Source organism: Mytilus edulis, chromosome 4, assembly GCF_963676685.1.
Source record: "Mytilus edulis chromosome 4, xbMytEdul2.2, whole genome shotgun sequence".
Classification (NCBI taxonomy): domain Eukaryota; kingdom Metazoa; phylum Mollusca; class Bivalvia; order Mytilida; family Mytilidae; genus Mytilus; species Mytilus edulis.
Genome location: NC_092347.1, coordinates 65915440 through 65937713, shown reverse-complemented (window position 1 = coordinate 65937713; position 22274 = coordinate 65915440). Strand labels below are relative to the sequence as shown.

General features: G+C 31.4%; 3 protein-coding genes across 4 annotated transcripts in view; 2 read left to right on the top strand and 1 right to left on the bottom strand.

The window, feature by feature from the left end:
- Positions 1–2180, top strand: part of LOC139520255 (uncharacterized) — a 56496-nt gene extending 54316 nt beyond the window's left edge. The window contains exon 7 of the mRNA XM_071312746.1: positions 1827–2180. Coding sequence (XP_071168847.1) covers positions 1827–1856 — 30 coding nt within the window. The 3' untranslated portion in view covers positions 1857–2180. The remainder of the gene's footprint in view (positions 1–1826) is intronic.
- The window catches only part of LOC139520256 (myosin regulatory light chain A, smooth adductor muscle-like), a 396856-nt gene that overhangs the window by 34057 nt on the left and 340525 nt on the right, over positions 1–22274 (bottom strand). The gene's annotated exons all lie outside the window — the stretch shown is intronic.
- The window catches only part of LOC139520252 (G-protein coupled receptor 83-like), a 90113-nt gene continuing 84180 nt past the window's right edge, over positions 16342–22274 (top strand). Inside the window, exon 1 of one of the 2 annotated variants that reach the window (XM_071312742.1) lies at positions 16342–16454. The gene's annotated coding sequence lies outside the window, so the exon portion shown is untranslated. Of the gene's footprint in view, positions 16707–22274 lie in introns of both variants that reach the window. The other variant, XM_071312740.1, reaches the window with a different exon arrangement.

Sequence of the window (22274 nt, the reverse complement as noted above, 5' to 3'; positions counted from 1 at the left end):
TGAGGACCAAAAACGTTGTAAATAAAGTATTTTTGGCACTACTAATATCATTTCCCAATCATTGTTAATTCATCCAGCACGGTCAAGTAAGATGCAGCAGTAGTTAAACGATGTTCAAGTCTTTTTTATTTAAGTTAGAATAATCAACACCAGTGAAAACAACATGAATTGCATGAACGCAGAATGAAGCGAGGCTTTGTGGTTATAAAAATTTCGAATAAGATTATTGTCCTCAAACTCAGAATTCAACCACTCAAAATACTGGATTTGTAGTTTCGAGTATCAATTTCGTGGCCAAGAGTTAGACGGCGTGCACAAAGCTGAGTCCACAAACGTAACGTCTTCAAATTACTAAAATCATTTACAACGTCGTCATTTTCCTCTAAAAAACATAAGCGTAACAAAAACACTGGACACTTAGTTTAACACATAATTTTTAACATAAACGTTCAACGTATTGCTTTTTCGATTCTTCCATTTTCGAATATTAATTCCTCTAAATTACTACTTCTTACACGTAACGAACTACATCCCAAAAGCATCCACGATGGTCGTTATTGAATTTTTTGCGCTGAATTTCGTATGACGTGAAATTTTTAATCCGAAAAAAATCTATTATACAAAAATTTGGGAAAATATGTTGAATTTGTATAAATTTTAGATCAAGATCTCTATTTTAGAATGAAATTCAAAACAGTGTGGCTGTGGCCATTGATTGACACATTAAATTCATCCATTGACTGGGACAATTTAGGTGAACGTTTGTATGTAACGACCATTGCTCACTGTGTACTTTTTAAAGACACTTAAACTATGGGGTCACCAAAGGTTCTCAACACCTTAATAAAGTAATTCGAAAAAATTAATCAGAAATAACACGATGTTTTGATTTATATCAATTATATAAATCAAAACATAAAGGTTATTTCTAATTAATTTTTCTAATTATTTTTATAATTAAAGGCGTTAAGAAACCTTGGTGGCCCCACAGTTTAAATGTCTATCGTAGGTACGTCGTGAATATAGTTATCAAAGGCACCAGGATTATAATTTAGTACGCCAGACGCGCGTTTCGTCTACATAAGACTCATCAGTGACGCTCATATCAAAATATTTATAAAGCCAAACAAGTACAAAGTTGAAGAGCATTGAGGATCCAAAATTCCAACAGTGGTCGTTACAGACAAACGTTCACGTAAATTGTCCCAGTCAATGGATGAATTTAATGTGCCAATCAATGGCCACAGCCACACTGTTTTGAATTTCATTCTATGCTTATTCAATGTTACAAGTTTCACATATTTTTGTCGTTTTTTCTCTATGTTCGTTTCATACTTTAATGATTTAATTTTGATAGCCTTACTAGAAATAAGGATTTTAAAGGCTATTATTCATAATTTTATCATGAAAAAAATTCTCATATAAAGATATTTTAAACACGGTTGTATAAAACTCCTTTTAAAAGTGTATTTTATAGTTGCCGTCAACTTCGTGCACGCCGTCTTACGATGCGTCAACATTAACTTCTCTAAAAACCTGACATTATAATATATGATATAATCAAATATATTGACGATGTCGAAATGACCAAGTAAAACATGGTAAAGTAAACTTTGGTCTTTAGCGGTAATCCTAAATTTTATAGAAAGTCAAAATGGGAAGATTGTTTTGAACTTTAGATAACATTTTTTTGTCAGTATTATGTGGTTGCTGTCTAACTATTTTTCTTTGAACAGGTTATATGATAATGATACAGACTACGAGTATTTGAATCATAGAATAGAACAAACATATTTACATATGATAGCTATTATTTTTGTTTTCAGATAGAGTTTTTCAATTGTTTTGAGAAATAGTTGGATGCTAAAGAAGAAAACCCTACATTGTAAATTTTGTTTTTATTTATTGTTTAACATGGTTACATGTATATATTCTTGAACGTGTTTTTCAAGACAGTGAGCCCAGCGATGTCATTAAGATGTTTTTGTCTCCATCTACCAGACAAACTAACATGGATGGACACTAAAATGTGATGCCTATTTGTATCGATAGTGACACACATAAACAATGTTTTTCACAAGGAAAACGTATTCGCCGTAGTGATCATAATGCTGGCACTGAGAGCTTGCTACATTAAACAATGATTTAATTTAGGGTCGTCACGTACAGAGTTTTTGCACTAAAGATAGATTAACAGCATGCACAATTCTAACGATTCAAATTCCATTATATTGTGATAAAACAAGAAGAAAGAAAATTGATTTCCGAAAACAAAAGATAATTGTGAACAAATTTATTATATTTTGACAAAAATATACAGTCAGTTGGAAAAGAAAAATATAGATAGAAAGTTAGAATATTGTTTGTATAGCAACATGATACACTTTTTTGCACAAAATATTATATCCTCTGTAAACTGAGAGCTTGACCTTAGTGTTTATCATATTTCTCTTAAAAAACCTGCGTAAATAAAGGCAACAGTAGTATACCGCTGTTCAAACTCATAAATCCATGGACAAAAAACAAAATCGGGGTAACAAACTAAAACTGACGGAAACGCATAAATATAAGAGGAGAACAACGTCTTATACAAAAACTAAAACATGGCATTTTTAGAGACAAGTCAAACAAATAATTATAACTGAATATTTTGTAATATTTGATTCAGAATATTAGAATAAATGATAAGTGTGCAAAAAAAAAGAAAAAAAAAAGAAGAGAACAACGACACAACACTACGTTACTAACACACACAGAAACGGACCAAGCATCAGACAAAATCCCACGAAAATAACAAATATAAACTATGCATTATTTTTTTTTCAACCTTAATATACATTTGTACATGTATGAAACATATTCTGCTAGTCAGTAAACCAATAATATTCTTTTACTTGGATCAACGACCCCAACACTAACCCCCTTTTCCAACGAAAATAAAACTATAAAACAATCAAATTATAAAGAATAAAAACAAATAATAATTAGAATTCAGCAAATATCGATCTTATAATGCAATAGTACATAACCGATGTTCAAATTTTATACATCCTATATTCTAATATGACCTTCTTTTTTTTTTTTAAATAATTTTGATTTTATAATTAGAATGATCATTGAGTGCAAAGGCACAAATTTTCAAAAGTATTTAATTTCAAAAAGGAAGTAAAACTAACAAACCTTTCGGATATCTACATATAGATAATATTTACATAACATCTTTAAAATTTGAAGTTACCAACTACTGCCTGTATAGGCGAGCGCCAAAACAAGGATTCGGAGGTTTTTGATGCACCTACCTAACACACGACTATATAATATATAATTTGAAAGGTCTTTTATCGTACATTCAGAATTGCCTGGTCGTCAAATTGGGAAATGGTCACATTTTTCTAAAAACGGCCAAAAAAGGGGAAAAATGTAAGTCATGATTTGACGATATTGTTCGAAAAAATGCAGTTGAAAAACAAATTCATCTGCAATATAATATGAAATGTATCATTTGATAAACTATAGTCTATCTAATTTTTGTTTCTAAAATAAAATTAAAAAAAAGTGTTTAAAATGAAAAAATCTCGTATTTTTGTAAAAATCATAATTTTTACGGGTATTGACGGAAAACGCTCGGTAATATTTAATTTTGCATCGAAAACACACAAATTCTATTGGTTTTATATTAATAACATATATAACTAGTTTTGTTTTTAAGTTCTAATGTCTCGCCTAGCATGTTTTTTATACCGACAAAATATTGATAAAACTATATTAAAACATATTGTAAAACTGCTTAAAAGCGCACATTTACCATGTTTACGACACAGTTAACAATATATGTTATTTTGGTCTCCTGTTAGTTCGACAGTTATAAATACACTATGATTTAATTATCTTAAGCTTGCCAACCACGTCAAGGTCGAAGATCACTATCAAGGTTTGGTTTTTTTAATTTAAAAAAAAATAATTCTAAATTTATTTTTTATTTTTAACTACCACTATCATCGCATACGGAACTTAAGTACACAACCATTTATTTCAGCTATTACATTTATTACAAAAACACAAAATTAATAATAATATACATATTTACATTGAATAAAAGTGAGGCAAATTAAACTTTATGTTGCCCCTTTGCTCAAATACACTTTCGCTATTAGTCAATGATATCGTTTTCATCTTAATCATCGTCATTCAAATGATCTTCGAGGTCGATGTCCTCCTAAGAATATATATTTTGGCAGGTAACACTACCCTGACATGGACAAAGCTCAGTGCAAGACATCTGTTGGTCTCGGCAAATACATGACTTGCTACATATATATTTCCCCTTGCAAGAACATATTAAATCTTGCAGGAAATCGGACGTCATCTTGCTTAAAAAGTAGACTGGATCCGGTCCATGTGAACTCTTTTTCCATCCGTATTCATAAAGAGTCAAAGGATTTGGGTGATCGAGTTTTTTCGTTTGAAGACAGGACCGCAAAACATGTTCTTTGAATGCAGGTTCGATTGGTGGCAACCGCAACAAACTTGTGTCTTTGCATGTTGCAAGTTTAACACGTAACTTGTTTAAGTCAACATGTGATGAAGCGAATTTGTCTTTTTGGTCATACAAGCTTGAAATAAGCTCTCTGGCTGCTGACAGCGATGTGGAAAAATCAATCTTGTCAAAGTTTTGGAGATTTGTAAACTTACTCGGAGATTTTCTGATCAACTTGAATACAGTCTTTTTGCCAAACCCAAATATAGCGGAAGTGGTATCACAAACAGTTAAAGCATGCACTGTAGAAAGAATGTTAGCTAGTAAAGGTGAAAAAGATTTACTTAACTCATGGATTGGTATGTACCTTCTTCTGTCCCTAAGAGAATTAGTTGACCCCGTCAAAACCACATTTGTTCAGTCAACACATGTACAAGAACCTTGAAATAATGAACACAGAGCACAAGTAATAGAACCCTTGACTATGATTCGTCCCCTTATATTCAACTGCTGAAAGATTTTATCAGAGTGTATAACATGAAGCAATATTCTTGCGTCTGCTTCTTCGTGCGAACAGAAAAGGTATTGGAGATCGATTACATGCTCATTAGAGAGTTGTCGCACTATTTCTGGATTGGAAAATGCACCGGCAAGAACTAAACATTTATTTTCCTCCTGGAACATATCAGACAAATTGCTGCTCAGATAATTACCAAGGAAAGTAATCAGAGCTTGCTTGTTTTTGTTGCTTGATAGATTTTTTTTCAAGTCTGGAACAGTTCGGCCTTCAGGGATATGATAAACTTTTTGCGTAGTTGTTGTTGCCGATCGTCTATGTCGCTCTGCTGATTTTATGGAATGTTCAGTGTCATAGCGATCGAAGACATCAACAACCTTTTCTGTGAATCGGAAGCATGATTGTACCTGCATAATATAAGATTTGGCCAATTCTCCAAATGTGGACATCCTTTTAACATCAAATGACTGAACTTAGCTCATGCCATCTCTTATTAGTACGGTAGCACTGTGGTCGAATGGAGGAACGTTAGGGACTGATCCTACTTAATTTTCCATTTTATAGGCAAGATCAGACTTATTTGTCTTCCTCATAGTTCCATCGTCATGAAATAATGCAGTTGGATAGGACAAAACAGTTTCCACAGATACGTCATCTCTACATTTAATTAGTTACAGATAGTGCACGTCTAAACTCAAGCTCGGGATTCAAATTACCTTTTACAACTTGCCCAGATTTCCATTTGAGTTGTACTTTGGGGTTCATATCTTCAAAGGTCTTCAGTCCTGATCTTTGGATGGGATGGCAAAAGCTACCTGCCTTGTCTGTTGATAGAGAAGACTCAAAAAATATCTTCATTTTAGTTCTTCCAGTTTCAACTGATTTTAATAGTGAATCTTCAATGTCGTGACTTGCATGGAGACCAGTTGAAATGTTAGTAAGCTGACGGGGGTGATTATCAACGTCAAATAGATTTGTCATATTTTCTGTTATATAAACAATTAGATCTTGTACATGATTTTTATTCCTTTTCATTGCAGCTGGTTTTGCTTCATCGTGACATTTAGTATGAAATTCAAAACAGTGTAGCTGTGGCCATTGATTGACACATTAAAATCATCCATTGACTGGGACAATTTAGGTGAACGTTTGTATGTAACGACCAATGCTCACTATGTACTTTTTAAAGATACTTAAACTATGGGGTCACCAAAGGTTCTCAACACCTAAATAAAGTAATTCGAAAAATTAATCAGAAATAACACGATATTTTGATTTATATCAATTATATAAATCAAAACACAAAGGTTATTCCTGATTAATTTTTCGAATTATTTTATAATTAAAGGCGTTAAGAAACCCTTGGAGACCCCACAGTTTAAATGTCTATCGTAGGTACGTCGTGAACAGTGGTCGTTACAGACAAACGTTCACGTAAATTGTCCCAGTCAATGGATGATTTTAATGTGTCAATCAATGGCCACAGCTACACTGTTTTGAATTTCATACTATCAACCTGGACAAGACACACACTTGCTCTCATTGCCGATGTTATCTGACTAAGCACATGCCTTGTAAGATTCTATCTTATCAATGAAGCCTTCTTCCTTGATAAACCAACAATGCCTCTAATACATCAAATTCACTCAAAAATAACCTAAACACATCTTCTTGTCTTTGCCTAAAAGCATTCATTAAGGTTGTAAAACGTCTTTCAGTTGTCATACTGAGAGTCTCTTGTGTAATATTTGGACATATTATACAGCGTTGCCAATTTATGGACATGCGACCGCGCTTCATTGGAGGTGGCGCACATTTCAAAGGACTTGAACGCTCATCCATGATGAGTAATAATGATAATATTTAAGAATATACTATTCTACAAAGTGCAGTCTGCTGCTTACATATCACATGCCAATATCGTTAGTAATGCTTAAAATGGTCTCATATACGAATATTTATTTAGTAACATGTCAAAACATGAGTTGTGTTTTGGCAACTCAAATGTTACCAGTGCATATTAGATACTCGATTTATATAAATTTTGAGCGTCTGGGATAAACACTCGTGTCTGTAGATCCGGAATACCGTTTAATAATGCAGATTTTAGAGAAGTCGTCAAACATATATTATCCATCATTGAGCTTCGATGTGTGTCGCAATCTTTCCAAGGTATACGGAATTTATAAAAACAAAACATATGAAAGTTTTAAGAAGTCATTGACACTGACAATCTTAAAAAATATGGTATTTTTTCACATTTTAGGGCTGGTCTGACAGATGCCTCTGAATTAACTAACTTTTCATAAAATCTTCTTTTTTTTGGATTCGATGTCTTTTTAGAATGTAGTCAAAGCTATCTTAGATAAAAATGAATAATATATTTACATCAATGGCGATATTTTCATTGTTATATGTGATCGTATAATCCAAAGTATTTCGACTCAAGTATTTCTGTGTTCTCGTAATATTTGCAAGAAACGTGACCATAAGGAACTTTGACGACCACCCAAATCGTATGCTCTAGAGTTTGTCTTTCAATTGATACCAAAATTAGTTGTGTGTTAGATAGGTGCATTAAAACCTTAACAAGAGGCTTTTTCTCAAATCGGCGCTCGCCTAGTAGGACTGTCACAAGCAACAAAGGGAAAACTCCCAGTCGTGTCGTTTGAGTCTCATGTGATGCAAAGTTTCTCAGGTACCCTTAATAAACCCTGTGGACAGGAACATTGATAAGATATATTGACGTTCGGGTACATATCTGTCAATCGTAGTCAATTTTATATTGTCCTTCCAATTTGAAATAAAAGGTTTTAAAAGAATAGGCGAAACAGGTTGTGTTGTTGACGCACAAAATATATCAAAAAAGAAATTGCCAATAGCTTTGAAAATTTATGATTGTATCAAAATTAAAACAAAAAAACCTTGTATGTATATTTTTTTAATATGTTATATACAATCATCAGTAAATTAAATGAAGTAACATGAGTTGTAACAGGTAATGGTGATTGTATCTTCTAGTAGGTTATAGGCTATCTATATTAAAATGATACTATTGTCCATCCGTAATTTACTAAATATGAATTTAAACATACCTGTCTAATACCTTCTCATATATCTGAAATGATCATTACTTAATGAAAACCGCTATTATGCAATTGTTTCCGAATATTGTATCTCCTTGTTTTTGTTACGTAACACATGTTTTAATTGTATTAAGTACAATTGCACTGTCCCATTGGTGCGTGTATTTCTAATTGCCTTAAATTACACAGTGTGACCTTGACACTTTCGATCGGTCAGATTGTCACATAATATGCATCTTAGGCTAGTCGAATCGATAGTGAAGGGGTATTCAGAAAACAAAACAAATATCATATAAAAGATCAAATGATGCGTTTTACGGAAGTAAAGAGAAACCAATTTTTTAAAGCATGTTTTTATGATATAAATTCCCTGATGGACATTTAATGATTAAAGGGAAACTTCGCAAAAAAAAAAAAAAATGATATTATGTCCATTCTGTATAAAATGCTCAAATTCATAGATATGAAATATTAATTCTGCTAGATAAGAGATCACGGTCGATTTTAAATTGAGGGTATCAATTCTCTGCGTTCGGCCATTTTGTCATCTTCTCCGATTCGAAACCACGATATGTCTATAAACCACAAAGGACCAAAACTACAGTAGCCTGATGTAGTCGTAATTGCGTGTCGATATCTTGTCAATCGTACGGTTGTTTTATCCGACTAACTAACTTGATACGGAAAATGTTCTTATTTTTTTAAATAACCATGGTCTGTTATTTTTAAACTGTTAATATTGGAATTAGTTAAAAAATCAAAGTTCAAATCATAGATGAGTGTTCCGTGAAAATTATTTTCGAAAATCTAATTTGTTCATAATTCTTTTATGTAATAAACTTTAGTCAAATAAATATCCTGATGAAGAGCTTAGTCGATTCTTTAATTGATGGGTGTATCTTGTCTATCTGGATGGAAAAATTTGAGTTTACCTGGATGGAAAATTCCGAGATCTTGACCTATTTGGTCAAATGAATATTTCTTTTGTTATATATAAATCAGTACTATCTTTTAAGAAGATATTTGGTGCATAAACTGATAAAGGTGAGAGCAAAATGTAATTGATCATATCTATATGTACTTAATTTGACTTTCATACGTAGTCTTAAAATTCGTAAAATTGAGCACACAAACTTGTCTCCTTCACATATACATATATACCATTAACTTAAGGTATGCAGGATTATTTAGATTATTTTGCCAGAGACAACAGCCTGTTTAACCCCGCCACATTATTTATGTATGTGCCTGTCCCAAGTCAGGAGCCTGTATATTCAGTGGTTGTCGTTTGTTTATGTGTTACATATTTGTTTTTCGTTCATTTTTTTACATAAATAAGGCCGTTAGTTTTCTCGTTTGAATTGTTTTACATTGTCTTATCGGGGCCTTTTATAGCTGACTATGCGGTATGGGCTTTGATCATTGTTGAAGGCCGTACGGTGACCTATAGTTGTTAATGTCTGTGTCATTTTGGTCTTTTGTGGATAGTTGTCTCATTGGCAATCATACCACATCTTATTTTTTATGTAAACTAAGATATATACAACATAAAACAAACCAAATTGAAGAGAAAACAGTTTGGAACAGGGAAGAAATGTCAATAACTATACAAACATAAATTTAATAAATTAGGGATTCAAATTCCCTGATGGCACGTATAACGGACGGAAATTAAATCAAAGGAAGTTAATCTAGAACACACTTTTGACAGGAAATTGTAAAAATCGCGATAATCCCATCCCTTTTGACACTCTATATTTCAATGTCGTATTTTGTATATTTTCATATATGTTTAAAAAATTGTCCAGGGATGATATATTCCTGAGAAAAAGTAAATGAAAGTTATTTTTTAAAGCATCCCTTCTAATGAAGCTTCAAATGTGAATCTACAGAAAGTAGAAACAACAAGCTTTATCTGTATAGAAGGTATTACTAGGCATACATGACAAGGAATGGTCGCGATGAAAGTGAAAATAATTTCCCCAACAGAATATTAACTCGAATATAGACAATGATATTTTTGTACTATCAGAGAACATACAAGGGACGAAACCATCATTGTTGCCATAATTTAGTAACATTAAGGTCAAATGTAACAAATTCGAAACTATTGTTGACTGCCGATAAAAAGACATGTGTATATATCTGAAACCTATGTATCCCTCTGGGCTCAGTTTGTGTTTGTTACCTTGATGTGTGAATTATGAGATTTAAACATCTGAAAACTACTATTGCCTTACTAAACATGTATAACCCAGCGCTACTGCAACTGGACGATGAACATACAAACTGTTTTGAGCTATCTACGACGGCTGTTATCATCAACATTCGTAGTTGATAACAACAACAAAGGAAACAACAACGAAAGTATTTTACGTATGTATGTTACATATATCGCCATACTTTCTTCAAACCTGTTGCAACCGTTAACGCTGCAGATTATAAAACTCCCTTAATATATATGAGTGACAAGACAGAGGTGACAAATACCAAAAAGTTAAATCACAAAAATACTGAGCTCCGAGGAAAATTTAAATTGGAAAGTCCCTAATCAAATGAGATAAAACTAATCAAACGAATGGACAACAATTGTCATATTCCCGAGTTGGTCCAGGCATTTTCTTATGTAGAAAATGGTGGATCGAATCTAGTTTTATAGTGCTAATCCTCTCAATTGTTTGACAGTCTTATCAAATTCCGTTATATTGACAATAATGCGTGAACAAAACGGACATATTAGGTACAATTGTCTAAATAGGGGCACAGCAGTCATCACCGTGTCACAATCTTAATCAGAACAAAAAGAAACAAATATTTAACAAAGAAACACAAAAATGCATATATCAAGTTTTTGCTTACTTATTTTTGTATTTTATTTAATATGTTAAAATCAACTCATAAAGGATTGACATATTTAAAGTCCTGTAACAAAATTGCTAGATTAACATCAACGATGGTGTAGAATTGCGTGTTTGACGTCAGAATGTAAACGTCACACAGGTAGAGATATGAAATAATCAGTTTGTCGTTCAAAGTATGCAAAAGTTATAATGGAAGAATAACAAGGGATATTCAAACTCATAAGTCGAACAACAAAGCCATGGAAAAAACGTAAAACGACCAAAGGACAAACAACAGTATACAAAGCACAACAAAGAAACCTAAAGACTGACCAAGACGAACCCCACCAAAATCTACGGGGGATCTCAACTGCGCCAGAAGGTTTGAAAGATACTGATCATGTGACACCCGAAGTGTTACTACTATAAAATCTGGTAATAGTTATATCAAGAAACTAGGCATCATACGATAGCGGATTGTAAATTGACCCTTTATAACCATTAGATATAATCAAATTCATCAACCATTCCTTCAGCATAAATATTTGAATAGTATTACCTTTGAACAGCAATTTATCCCACCAGAATAATAACACCGTGCGAACCTTTGGTTGCTTAATCTTTAGCTTTATTTGTTGTGTCTTTTGTACTATTGTTGGTCTGTTTGTCTGTTTGTCTTTTTCTTTTTTATCCATGTCGTTTTCGATCTATAAGTTTGAATGTCCCTCTGGTATCTTTCACCTCTTTTTGGTTATTATATATTTGTTATTAAACACATGCACAAGCACTACACTGTTTAGATGAGATTTTTATATTCTTGCATTGGTTTACGGTCAAGTCACGTAGTTGACTTTTATGAACACAAACTGTGGAAGATCGGTTTGGTTGAACAAAAATAATTAAGGATAGTCCTAGACTAGAAATATGCAATTTATTACCATAATTATGTAAATTGCATTAAAAAAATATCTGTCTTTTCTTAACACTGTGTACAATCACAACTTCATTACGATTGAAGATTTGTGCTGACCGAAATCTTTTTTACTCTGCTTGAAGGTCAATAAAGAAATATATTTATACAAATGTCTAAATAATCAAATTGGCATTGCATGAATGATTCAATTTTAGGAATGACTTAACTGCTTACATTGACAAGAGATCTTAGAAATTAATAAGAGAAATGATAAGATTGGATATATTTCTATTTCCAGTTAATGAATATTGCTTCTTTCAGCTGCTCATTCAGAAACCATGTAATTATGACGAATTAAGACTATCGTTATTTTTTTTGTCTTAATCAAGTTCATCTGGAAATAATTTTGCAATGGAAACAGTGCGAAAAGAGTAGGTTTTATAATTTACAAAATCGATGCAAATGTTTTTTTTTTTCAAAAGATAACTGTAGAACGTTTTGTCATTATAAATTTATCTGATCAAATAAGTATTGAAACTAAATTATGCATGTTTGCTGATAATGATGACAGACAAAATTTAAATAAAAATGAGAAATCCGATGAAAGAAATCTTTTGATGTTCTAACTTTATATGAAAAAGCTTCGGGATCTCAATTAAATTACAATAAAACAAAATATTGCTAAAAATTAAAAGCTAAAAATCAAATGGATTATAGGTTATGTGGAAAACCTTCTGAATAAATCAAGTTTATCAAATCGACAGTGATTTTCATGTCAAAGCATTATATGAAATTAAAACCTGTGTCCACGTGTGAAAATCAGGTAACTTTCATATGATGGTCCGAGTACACAGTTATTTCGTAGTGCATTTCTTTTAGACAATAAATGAAAATAAAAAAAAAAAAAACATCTGCGCTTTCTCAATAATATTTTTACAGTGTGTTGTACTACTTTTGGGACAAATTATATCAAAATTATAGAAAACTTCATCAGCTCTAACTCAAAATATGGACAATTTTATGTTAAGGGGGTCTTGAAATCTTTTGACAGCATCCGAAGTGCAAATTTTTGACCTTTTTCAGCTGGACCTAATCACTACTTTAAATTAATATTTATGACCCAAATTTTTTTACAGTGTCATTTCACCCCCTACTTGCTATATGAGGAATAAAACATGGAGAAATAAATTTGGAAGGGGTATGAAAAAAATTGGCAAGTAACACACTGTCCACACTAAGGACTAAAATCAAAGGACGATAACTGTGTACTCGGACCTGATGATCATAATTTCATGGTACGAAATTGAATATTACCTATGTGCTCTTATGTGCTCTTATGAGATTGAAATGCAGGGAACTCTTGAAAATATTTTAAAAAACCCAAATCCTAACATTATTTGGAATTTCATGTGGAAGAGAAGTTTATTAAATAGAAAGACAGGTTTGCTGTTTAGATCAACGAATGGATAACTGGTTTGAATAAGAAGGATTACTATCGATTCATTCATCATAAGTAACAAATAAAGTTTTTCTATCGCTATCGTAAGCAAGGTGAATGAAATCGGCAAGTATTGCCTTCCAGAATTTGAATACAAGTATGATGATCAATATTTTTTGTGTTAAACATTACCAGACTAAATCTTAAAAGGTTACCGGATTAAATTTTAAAACTAATCTTCTTTTTATCACAAAATTATCTTTTTTTCTAAAGACTGACGATAATTAATTAAAAAAATCAGGTGATCTTGATATTCCATTGATATTTTTTGGGAATTCAAAACTTTCACTCCAAAGTAGCCATTTTTTTTAATGTTCACTTCCCTTATATGTAATATTTCGAATGCATTTCCATTGGAAGTATTTTATTGTACTGTCAAATGTATTTTTTTCTTCTTCAAATTGCTCAATTCTATTTTCCTACTTAAATTATGTCCAAAATGTACTTACCATTCCGCAACTATGTTTTTAATAATAACGTCTCGAATATATTGAGTTTCAATTTTATAGTTTTTGTTTTCGTTTCTATCTTATAGGTACATTTGATCAGAAGGTTCAGCACTATGTTTGAATTTTCATTAAATTCCTACCAGTTTCTTTAAAAAATCAATTTGTGTCGAACTTGTACCTCGTTAAAATTCGGATATATATATAGTTGCTTTAATGCACAAGTTTTATACTTACATCACCTTATCATGAAATATGACATGAACATAATCACGCAGTAGAGATTTTATAGTTTTGAAGCACACTGAACGTTGTACAATGTATATAGACTTGATGCTTGTTATATTTTATAGATTTTCCGCATTATATGATCGTCTGCGATAATAAGGGGCCATAGCAAAACCATATTAAAAAGGGTTTTGATACAGATTTCGTGGTCAAATGAAAATGGAAATGTGATGGTGCGGTCGAGGTGGGTTATGATAGACAATAATCATGTTTTATTATACTTTTTGTTAAGTTTTCAATTTCTTTGAGTATACATTTATGTATATTTTGATAGGAGTCAAACATTTTGATAATTAGAATATTTACCAACTTGCTTTTAAGTCTCTGTGTAAAGTTGGTTGCTATAGGATTTTACAAAACACAAAAAACACTCGAGAGCTTGAGTCAATTGAGGTAACAATTGGTTAGAAATCAAAGGATGGAAAAATGATCCCACTCACCGTCTTGTTAAAGGAGTGAAGAATTGGAAAATTAATCTTTCAATACTTAAAATATGCAGTTTTCTTGAAATGAATTGATGAATTTACAGTTGTGTTGGATAAATAAAGTCATTAAGATTATAAAAAAATCCTAGAATTTTTAAAAAAGAAATTAGAGTGAAGAGAACAACTGAGTTAATCCGTATAAAGGTTTATACATAATCAGCGTAGGTTTCCGTGACATTCTTTAGACGCAGTTAATTTAATTTGAAGTACTTGAAAGGGATAAATTGAATGATTTGTCAATCAAATTTCATCATGCCGATTAGAAGTTTTGCTTTTGATTAAACAACGACCGCAAGGTTTGATATAAACTAGGCCATATTAAATACAAATTACTTCAGTCAAATTAAAGTAGACGTATGAAAACTTGAAACTGTGCCCTCAGCAATATAAAGTTGCCTATGTATATTTTTTTCTGCTCTTCTGTGGTGCTTGAATCAGTTAATTAGGCATTGTGGGCATGACTATATTATAAGATATATAGTAATTACTTTTTCGTGCGTCCGAATAATATTTAAAGTTCACATTTTACTGCATCAGATACGAATTTTGACAATAAATGTCTCTTTATTGATGTTCAAGATAAAAATATTTGGCAATCAAAAATATAAGCCAAACGTTGAAGAGTAGATAAATAATAAAGCAAAAAAGTAACCCAGACAGGGGAATCAGATCTATGCATGCTGCGTTTGGCGTTGTTTGATATATATACATCTCACCATTGTGTTTTTGTGCTATGGTAAAATTTGTATTCTTGGCATTTTTTTTATGTACTTAGTCAATATGCCTTTTTGTGCTTCTTTGTTAAATATTTGTTTGTGTTTAATTAAGTTTTTTAACACAATGTTGACAGCTGTACTCCTGTTTTGACATTTTTACCTATTATATCGTTTGTTCTTTTCACACATTGTCGATAGAAATGGAATTGTATGCGACTGTCATACAAATGAGAGGTTAAGCTAGCTAAAAAACTAGGCTTTATCTTTAATTTTTTACATAAGAAAAAAACTGTTTCGAGTCCAGAATATGATAGTTGTTTTCCATTCGTTTGGTGTGTTTCTGCTTTGGATTTCGCCATTTGATGAGGACCTTTCCGTTTTGAATTTTCTTTGGAGCTGTGTATTTTAGTTATTTTTGTTAGTGAGCGCATCAACATTTGTTTGCTCAAAATATTCCTCAAAATAAAAACAACACTTGATAGATTGCACTCGTCATAAGCGCTTTTCTGGATTTACCTTCGTCAGGAAATCTCAAAGTTGAACAGTTTTAGACGAGAATGTATAAAAACCGAAACAGTTAAAGATCTATATGACATAAAAAGACCTAAATATACTAGCCAAACCCATTCAAGGAATATTATAATGAACAGTGAGAAATTGCGTCAACGTCTGTTTATTTTGCTTAGTAGAACGATACATTGATTAGAAATACTCCTTACTAGATAAAAAGAAACAAAGAACACATAGAATGTATTTAAATACTAATCTGTCTACTTTCGAAATCGTAACAAATCAAGAAAAAGTATACATAAATAATAAAACGTTATATAAAGATTTTTCTTTGTTCGTGGGTGTTACAAATTGCAATATGTTGCCATTCTATAATCAATTTTGTATGTTCCAGTCTGAAACGGTTCCGCTTTAACAATAGAAGTAATAACAATGATGATGACATTGCCAGTGTTCTGCGTCAGTGAACCATTAAATATGCAACATTGACGAATCAAATACATCAAAATATAACTTTAAAAAAAAATTATATTTACAATGCCATATATTCAAGAATTTGTAATTTCTTATGGTTAAATAAGTAGATGGCGTTAACAACTCTGAGCAGAAACCTATATTTTACGACTAACAAGCCTATTCTAACTGATCAGCTTCAAGTTGTTACATCTGATTTAACAGGTATCAATTGTTGTATTTATTACTGATTAATTTCAAATTATCTCTCGTTAATTTGAAGCGCACGCAACATTTCCTCAATACAACGACCTCAAGAGGGTTGGAGCATATTGTGCGATGGAATAAGAAAAGATTGTCGTATTGATTTAAAGAACCAGAATGCGATAAGACGGAAAGTAATTAAGGTACCGAAAAAAATTAAACATCGTTACAAAGGATTTAACTGGAAAACAATAGACAGAAAAGTTGATTGAGGTGAGACAGTTAATTTATATCACTTATCTTTTATTACCGAAGAAAAGAAATATTAATAAAAGATAGATGTAAAAAGATAAACAAAAAAAAAAAAAAAACAAAAAAACTGAAGGTTTGAATTGCTCAAAATTTGTTTTTTAATATTTTTATTTTGTACTTACGGAATCGTGAAATTTAAAGAAATTGGAGTCAAAAATAAATTCCAAATTGAAAATAAGAAATTAAACACTTTTAAAAGTTTGAAGGAAAATAAAGGTATGAAGCGCATGTCCGGTTCCAACTCTTTCCTCCTTTGAACAACTGATTTTTAAAGAATTAAAAGTTAGAAAGCACAGTATATATAGTATGATCATGATTTGAAACAGATAATAATGATAATAAACATTTAAAAATCATTGTAATGTATTGCGATTGAAATATGATATTTCTTAGCCTCAACGACATCAATTGATTTTTTCAAATTCCTTCTGCCTACTTTATTAGAAATATTAAGCGTCTTGTTTTGAGCCGTATTTGGCACAACATTTCTGGAATTTTGGGTCCTCAATACTCTTCAACTTTTTACTTGTTTGGCTTTCTAACTATTAAGATCTAAGCGTCACTGATGAATCTTGTGCAGACAAAACGCGCGTGTGGCGTATTAAATTATAATCCTGGTACCTTTGATAACTATTTATTGTAGTTGAAAACAATTTTGTATGGGAAGTATATGAAAAAGTGAAAATTTTATACATACTCGCGCATAAGCTTACGTGCTCGCACTGTTTAGTATGTGCAATAGTATGCGCATATGACGAATATTCATTGTATTAATCAATTGTAAATGCTTTATATGCATATACTGACAGTATGTATTCAACTTATATAACATTTATAATGCGGGCTGAAATACGAATCATTTGATTGATTCGTATGTTTTCATTAAATATGATATACATGCATGAATATGATTGACATTTGATAAATATTTTACGAGCTATCTTCCTATGCCAATTTTAGTTTTATGGCGTATTATAATTGATTTAAACATCTTTCATCTCACTAGATAATTTATGTCGAAGTTTTGTGTTGAGATTCTACTTTCAGATTCAGTATGTGAATAACACATTTTTTTAAATAGTTTTAAAAAAAAATCCGAGAAAATCCCATTTTTGGAGAAGGGCTTTAGCTTGCCCCTAAATACAGATGTTTACTTTTTCAGCGAAAAGTACGCCACACTAAACTCCGAAACATATAAATTGACTTAAATAAAAAAAAAACCACACACACAAGACTAACAGGCCAACTACTTTTGATTTGGAACATGTGCATACATGCCGCGAGGTTTAATATAAATAAAGGCAATAGTAGTATACCGCTGTTCGAAATTCATAAATCGATTGAGAAAAAATAAATCCGGGTTACAAACTAAAACTGAGGGAAACACATCAAATATAAGAGGAGAACTACGACACAACAGAAAAATCTAAACAACCCCTATATCTCTAACCAATGTGAATAAACAAACACACACGATACGCACAGTAAAAACCAGTTTTAAAGTCTTGTTGGTTATTCCAATTATGATGGTCGTATGTTTATTTTTAATACAAAATTAAGATGATGTGGTATGATTACCAATGCGACAGCTATCCATAAGAGAAAACTTGAAGTGGTTGTAAATAATTTGAGTCTACTACTTCCCTTGAGTTATAGTCATGAATGCTTATACTATAAACATGATACACATGGCATACGAGTGTAAGTGCCCTAAAGAACTTTTTTCACTAAAAAAATATTAGTATAACAAAATCATGTTATTTTATTTTAATAATAATTTGAAGATACATGTATGTTTGAAAGATTGATTATCAACCACCGACATTAGAAATGCGAAATATTGCATATATTGTTTTTTTTTAGACTGTGTCATTTTGTTGTGAACGCGACAAGTAGCGATCCTACATTCCATTGGTTTCAACATTTAAGTCAGATATTGATAAAAGTTTTATTTATACATCAATATATTTTTTTCGAAAATTCATGGAATTCTATAAAATTTATGCAAAAACCTGTTAACGACCAACAAGTCAAGAAGCATATTTCGTATCAAGAGATCAAAAGCAAAAGTTTGAAAACATCTTGTTAATTTTTCCTGTTTTGTTTCTTAAAAAAGGAGAAAGTGTTTTATCAGTTAACATTTAGATACAGTCTGGGTTAAAGTTTTAATAATTGAGATATCAATAACTTTGTCAAATCTTCACAGATTTGGATGAAACTTTGACATAAGCCATTTTACGGATTGAGAAAAACAAATGTAGAAGTTAAGTCTTGAAAGGTTTCTCCGTATTTTATTGCTTGATAGACTTGTTTTTCTTTTAATTTTATCAGATTTCAGTTACTCAGTCAAATCCTCTTAAAATTTTAACTAATTTTGACAGACGCTTTTTTAATGATAAGGCTATAATGTCAAAAGCAAAATTATGGAATTTAAATCTTTAGTTTCCTTTTTCAGTATTTTACTGATTATGTTTTTATTTGCAGTTCCCATTTAATGCACTAATGAGTTTGTTCATCCTTCAACTTTTATAAATGTTTCTTTAAGATCTAGAAACATCCAGTGAATAAAGTTCAAGTTTAAACAGAGGAATACTTCTGAATTAGTCCCAGCTTTATTTCATATATATGTCGTTTATTTGATTTCCAGCAGCGAAAACCTAAACAAGTCTTCAGCATCTGAGAGAAGACGGATAACCTGCAAATGTTTAGTTGCCAATATAAATATTATAACTTTAAAAGATAAATGTACATGTCGATTCTACTTATATTGAATATTTCTTAGTAAAGTTCATAACTATTAATTTAGTTTTATACGAACAAACAGCCAAGGAACGCATTTTTAAAGGGTAAGCCGAAATTAACAGTACAAGATCATAAAATGTTCACAAGTATAGGCCATCTGTTTATGTCAACTTTCTGTTCTTTGTATCTTTTGGACCTAACGTATGAACAATTGCTTTATCATTATATCAAATGGTTGATCAACGGTACTTTATTTGTGTTTTGTTTTAAATATCTTCTCTAAAGATAAAAAAGTAAATGCAAACTTGATAAATATTGGTAAATACCCAAAAGGGAAAAATTCTGTACTATTATTTATCTTTTTATTTTTAGCTATGACGTTGTCGGTTTATTTTCTATCTAAGAGTTTGACTTTCCCTCTGGTATCTTTCGTCCCTGTTTGATTATTAGATACTTTTTCTATGTTTGGCTTGCTTCTAAAAGTCTTTGATAACCATCTTGTCGGCAGAGGAGTGTTTTTTCCGTGTTGCTTTAAATTTCAATTGACCGTATCATCAACATATCGTAAGCAATTACATGTAGCTTGCGTTATGGAACTTATCTTGTCTACTGGTTGTCCAATTGAGTTTTACTGGCTGTCCATTAGAGATTTATTACATTTCTTTATTCACAAATATGTGTTTTTTTTCAATACGTAGTTATCATAGCGTTTTATAATCAAATCAATTATTTACTTGGATGTTCAACATGACACAAACGGCGATCGTTTATATAAACCGTTTTCTTCCTAATAACATGAAATTTCTGTGTAGTAATAATCGGCCAATGTCGGAAGAAAACTAAAAAAAAAGAAGGACCTGTAAATTCAAATTATGAATATTTTTTCGAAATCGCATATATATCAAACTTTACGGACAACCCTCGTACCTGTATGATCAATAATTCTAAATTTTCAAGAATGTCATAGATTTGATTTAAGTTAAAATTTAAAAACAACCTATAGTCAAAAGATATTGTTAAAATAAAGCCAAGGAATTTTTTCTCATGTTTAAAGTGTTTAAAAAATCTGTTTACAAGGTTTATTACTATGTTACGGGTACCTTCAATAATCTAGAAAAAGGGAGGGGGTTAAAAAGAGGGGGCATGTTATTATTACAGTTTGGATTCGAATCGTAAAATTAAAAAAAAATAATTCCAAATTAAAAATAATTAATTATAAAACTCTTGATTAGATAGCGCTATGTTATCAGCAACTCTCTTCAAAAATATGATAGAAAACGCAAACTGTATAATTGTAACTTAGTCATGTGCATGTCCAGTCAGAAACATAGGCATGTGCGTAGTCATATGCATCTCCATAATCATAAACGTAGTCGTCTGCATGTCCATGTAGTCATGAAAGTTAGTCATGTGAATAACTAAGTCATGTGTAGGTCCAACGTCAGAAACTTAGTCATACAGTAGTTGTTGTTGACTTTTGTTAATATCAGATCGTCGTTCGCATCATGACGTCATTCCCAAGCTGAAGACCTTATGAAGTGATGTTTATTTTCAGATACATTTATTATTATACATTCCACTCACCGTATCACATCCTTTTACATATGTAACATTCACTCATGGATTGGTTGATTTCCTTGTCCATAACGTTCGTTATATAGTTCTCGACTTTTGTTTTAAAGAATGATTTGATAAAAAAAACTCATGATAGATACCAGGCGCGCGTTTTCTTCTCGTCTACATAAGACTCATGTTTGATCTGGAAATATAAAATATTGAGATTAACCATGTAAACGATTTCAAAAACAGGCAGAGTCACTTTGTTTGAATGCTTGGCTGTATATTTTAATACAGAAATAATTTGGCCCCGTTCACACTATTTAATATAGCATGGTTCATCCATGAAAAATCCGTCGTCAAATTGAACTAAGTTTTATCAGAAAGATAGTGTTCAGCTCTACTTCAATTGCATGTCGTATCTTGTTGAAGAATGTCCTTTACATGATCTGGATGAATAATCATGATGACTGGGTCGATGCCACTGCTGGTAGAGATTTATTTCCCCGAGGGTATCACCAGCCCAGTAGTCAGCACATCTGTGTTGACTTGAGTTATTATTGATATGTTAATAATTATAAATTAATTAATTAAAAACTTTGATTTTTTGGAATAAATAAGGCTTTTCTACCTCAGGAATAGATTACCTTAGCTGTATTTGACAAACTTTTTCGGAATTTTTGGTCCTCAATGCTCTTCAACTTTGTGCTGTATTTGGTCTTTGGGATTTGAGCGTAACTGATGATTTTTTGTAGACGAAACGCGCGTTTGGCGTAAATGTAAAATTTTGATCCTGGTATCTATGATGAGTTTATTTGTATGGAACAAGTTCACAGTTTGAGGTTGTTTATCGTCACATCAGATGTCAGAACGAAAGAAAAATTAAGCTGGTATAAGTTAAGGAGCTTTTCGCAATTAGCAAAATATGCAGGATGTGTAAAAGCGATATCTATGATAAAAAAAGTATTGACAATCTGCACTAGATAACTGTTCATTGAATGATACAAATAACTACTGTCATATGCATGTTTGCGTATCATTTAAATTGGAAGTAATGTCTTCGTTGTTTTAACAAGTTCGATTCCTCACTGTCAAAAATGGTCATTAGTGTGTTATTTATATTGATTGATAAACAGGGAAAATGTGGTTTCAGAGTAAGCAATGATGACAGTGAGGGAAATAAACTGGGATAAAAGTGTATTAGATGGTAACATAAATAACATAGCTGGG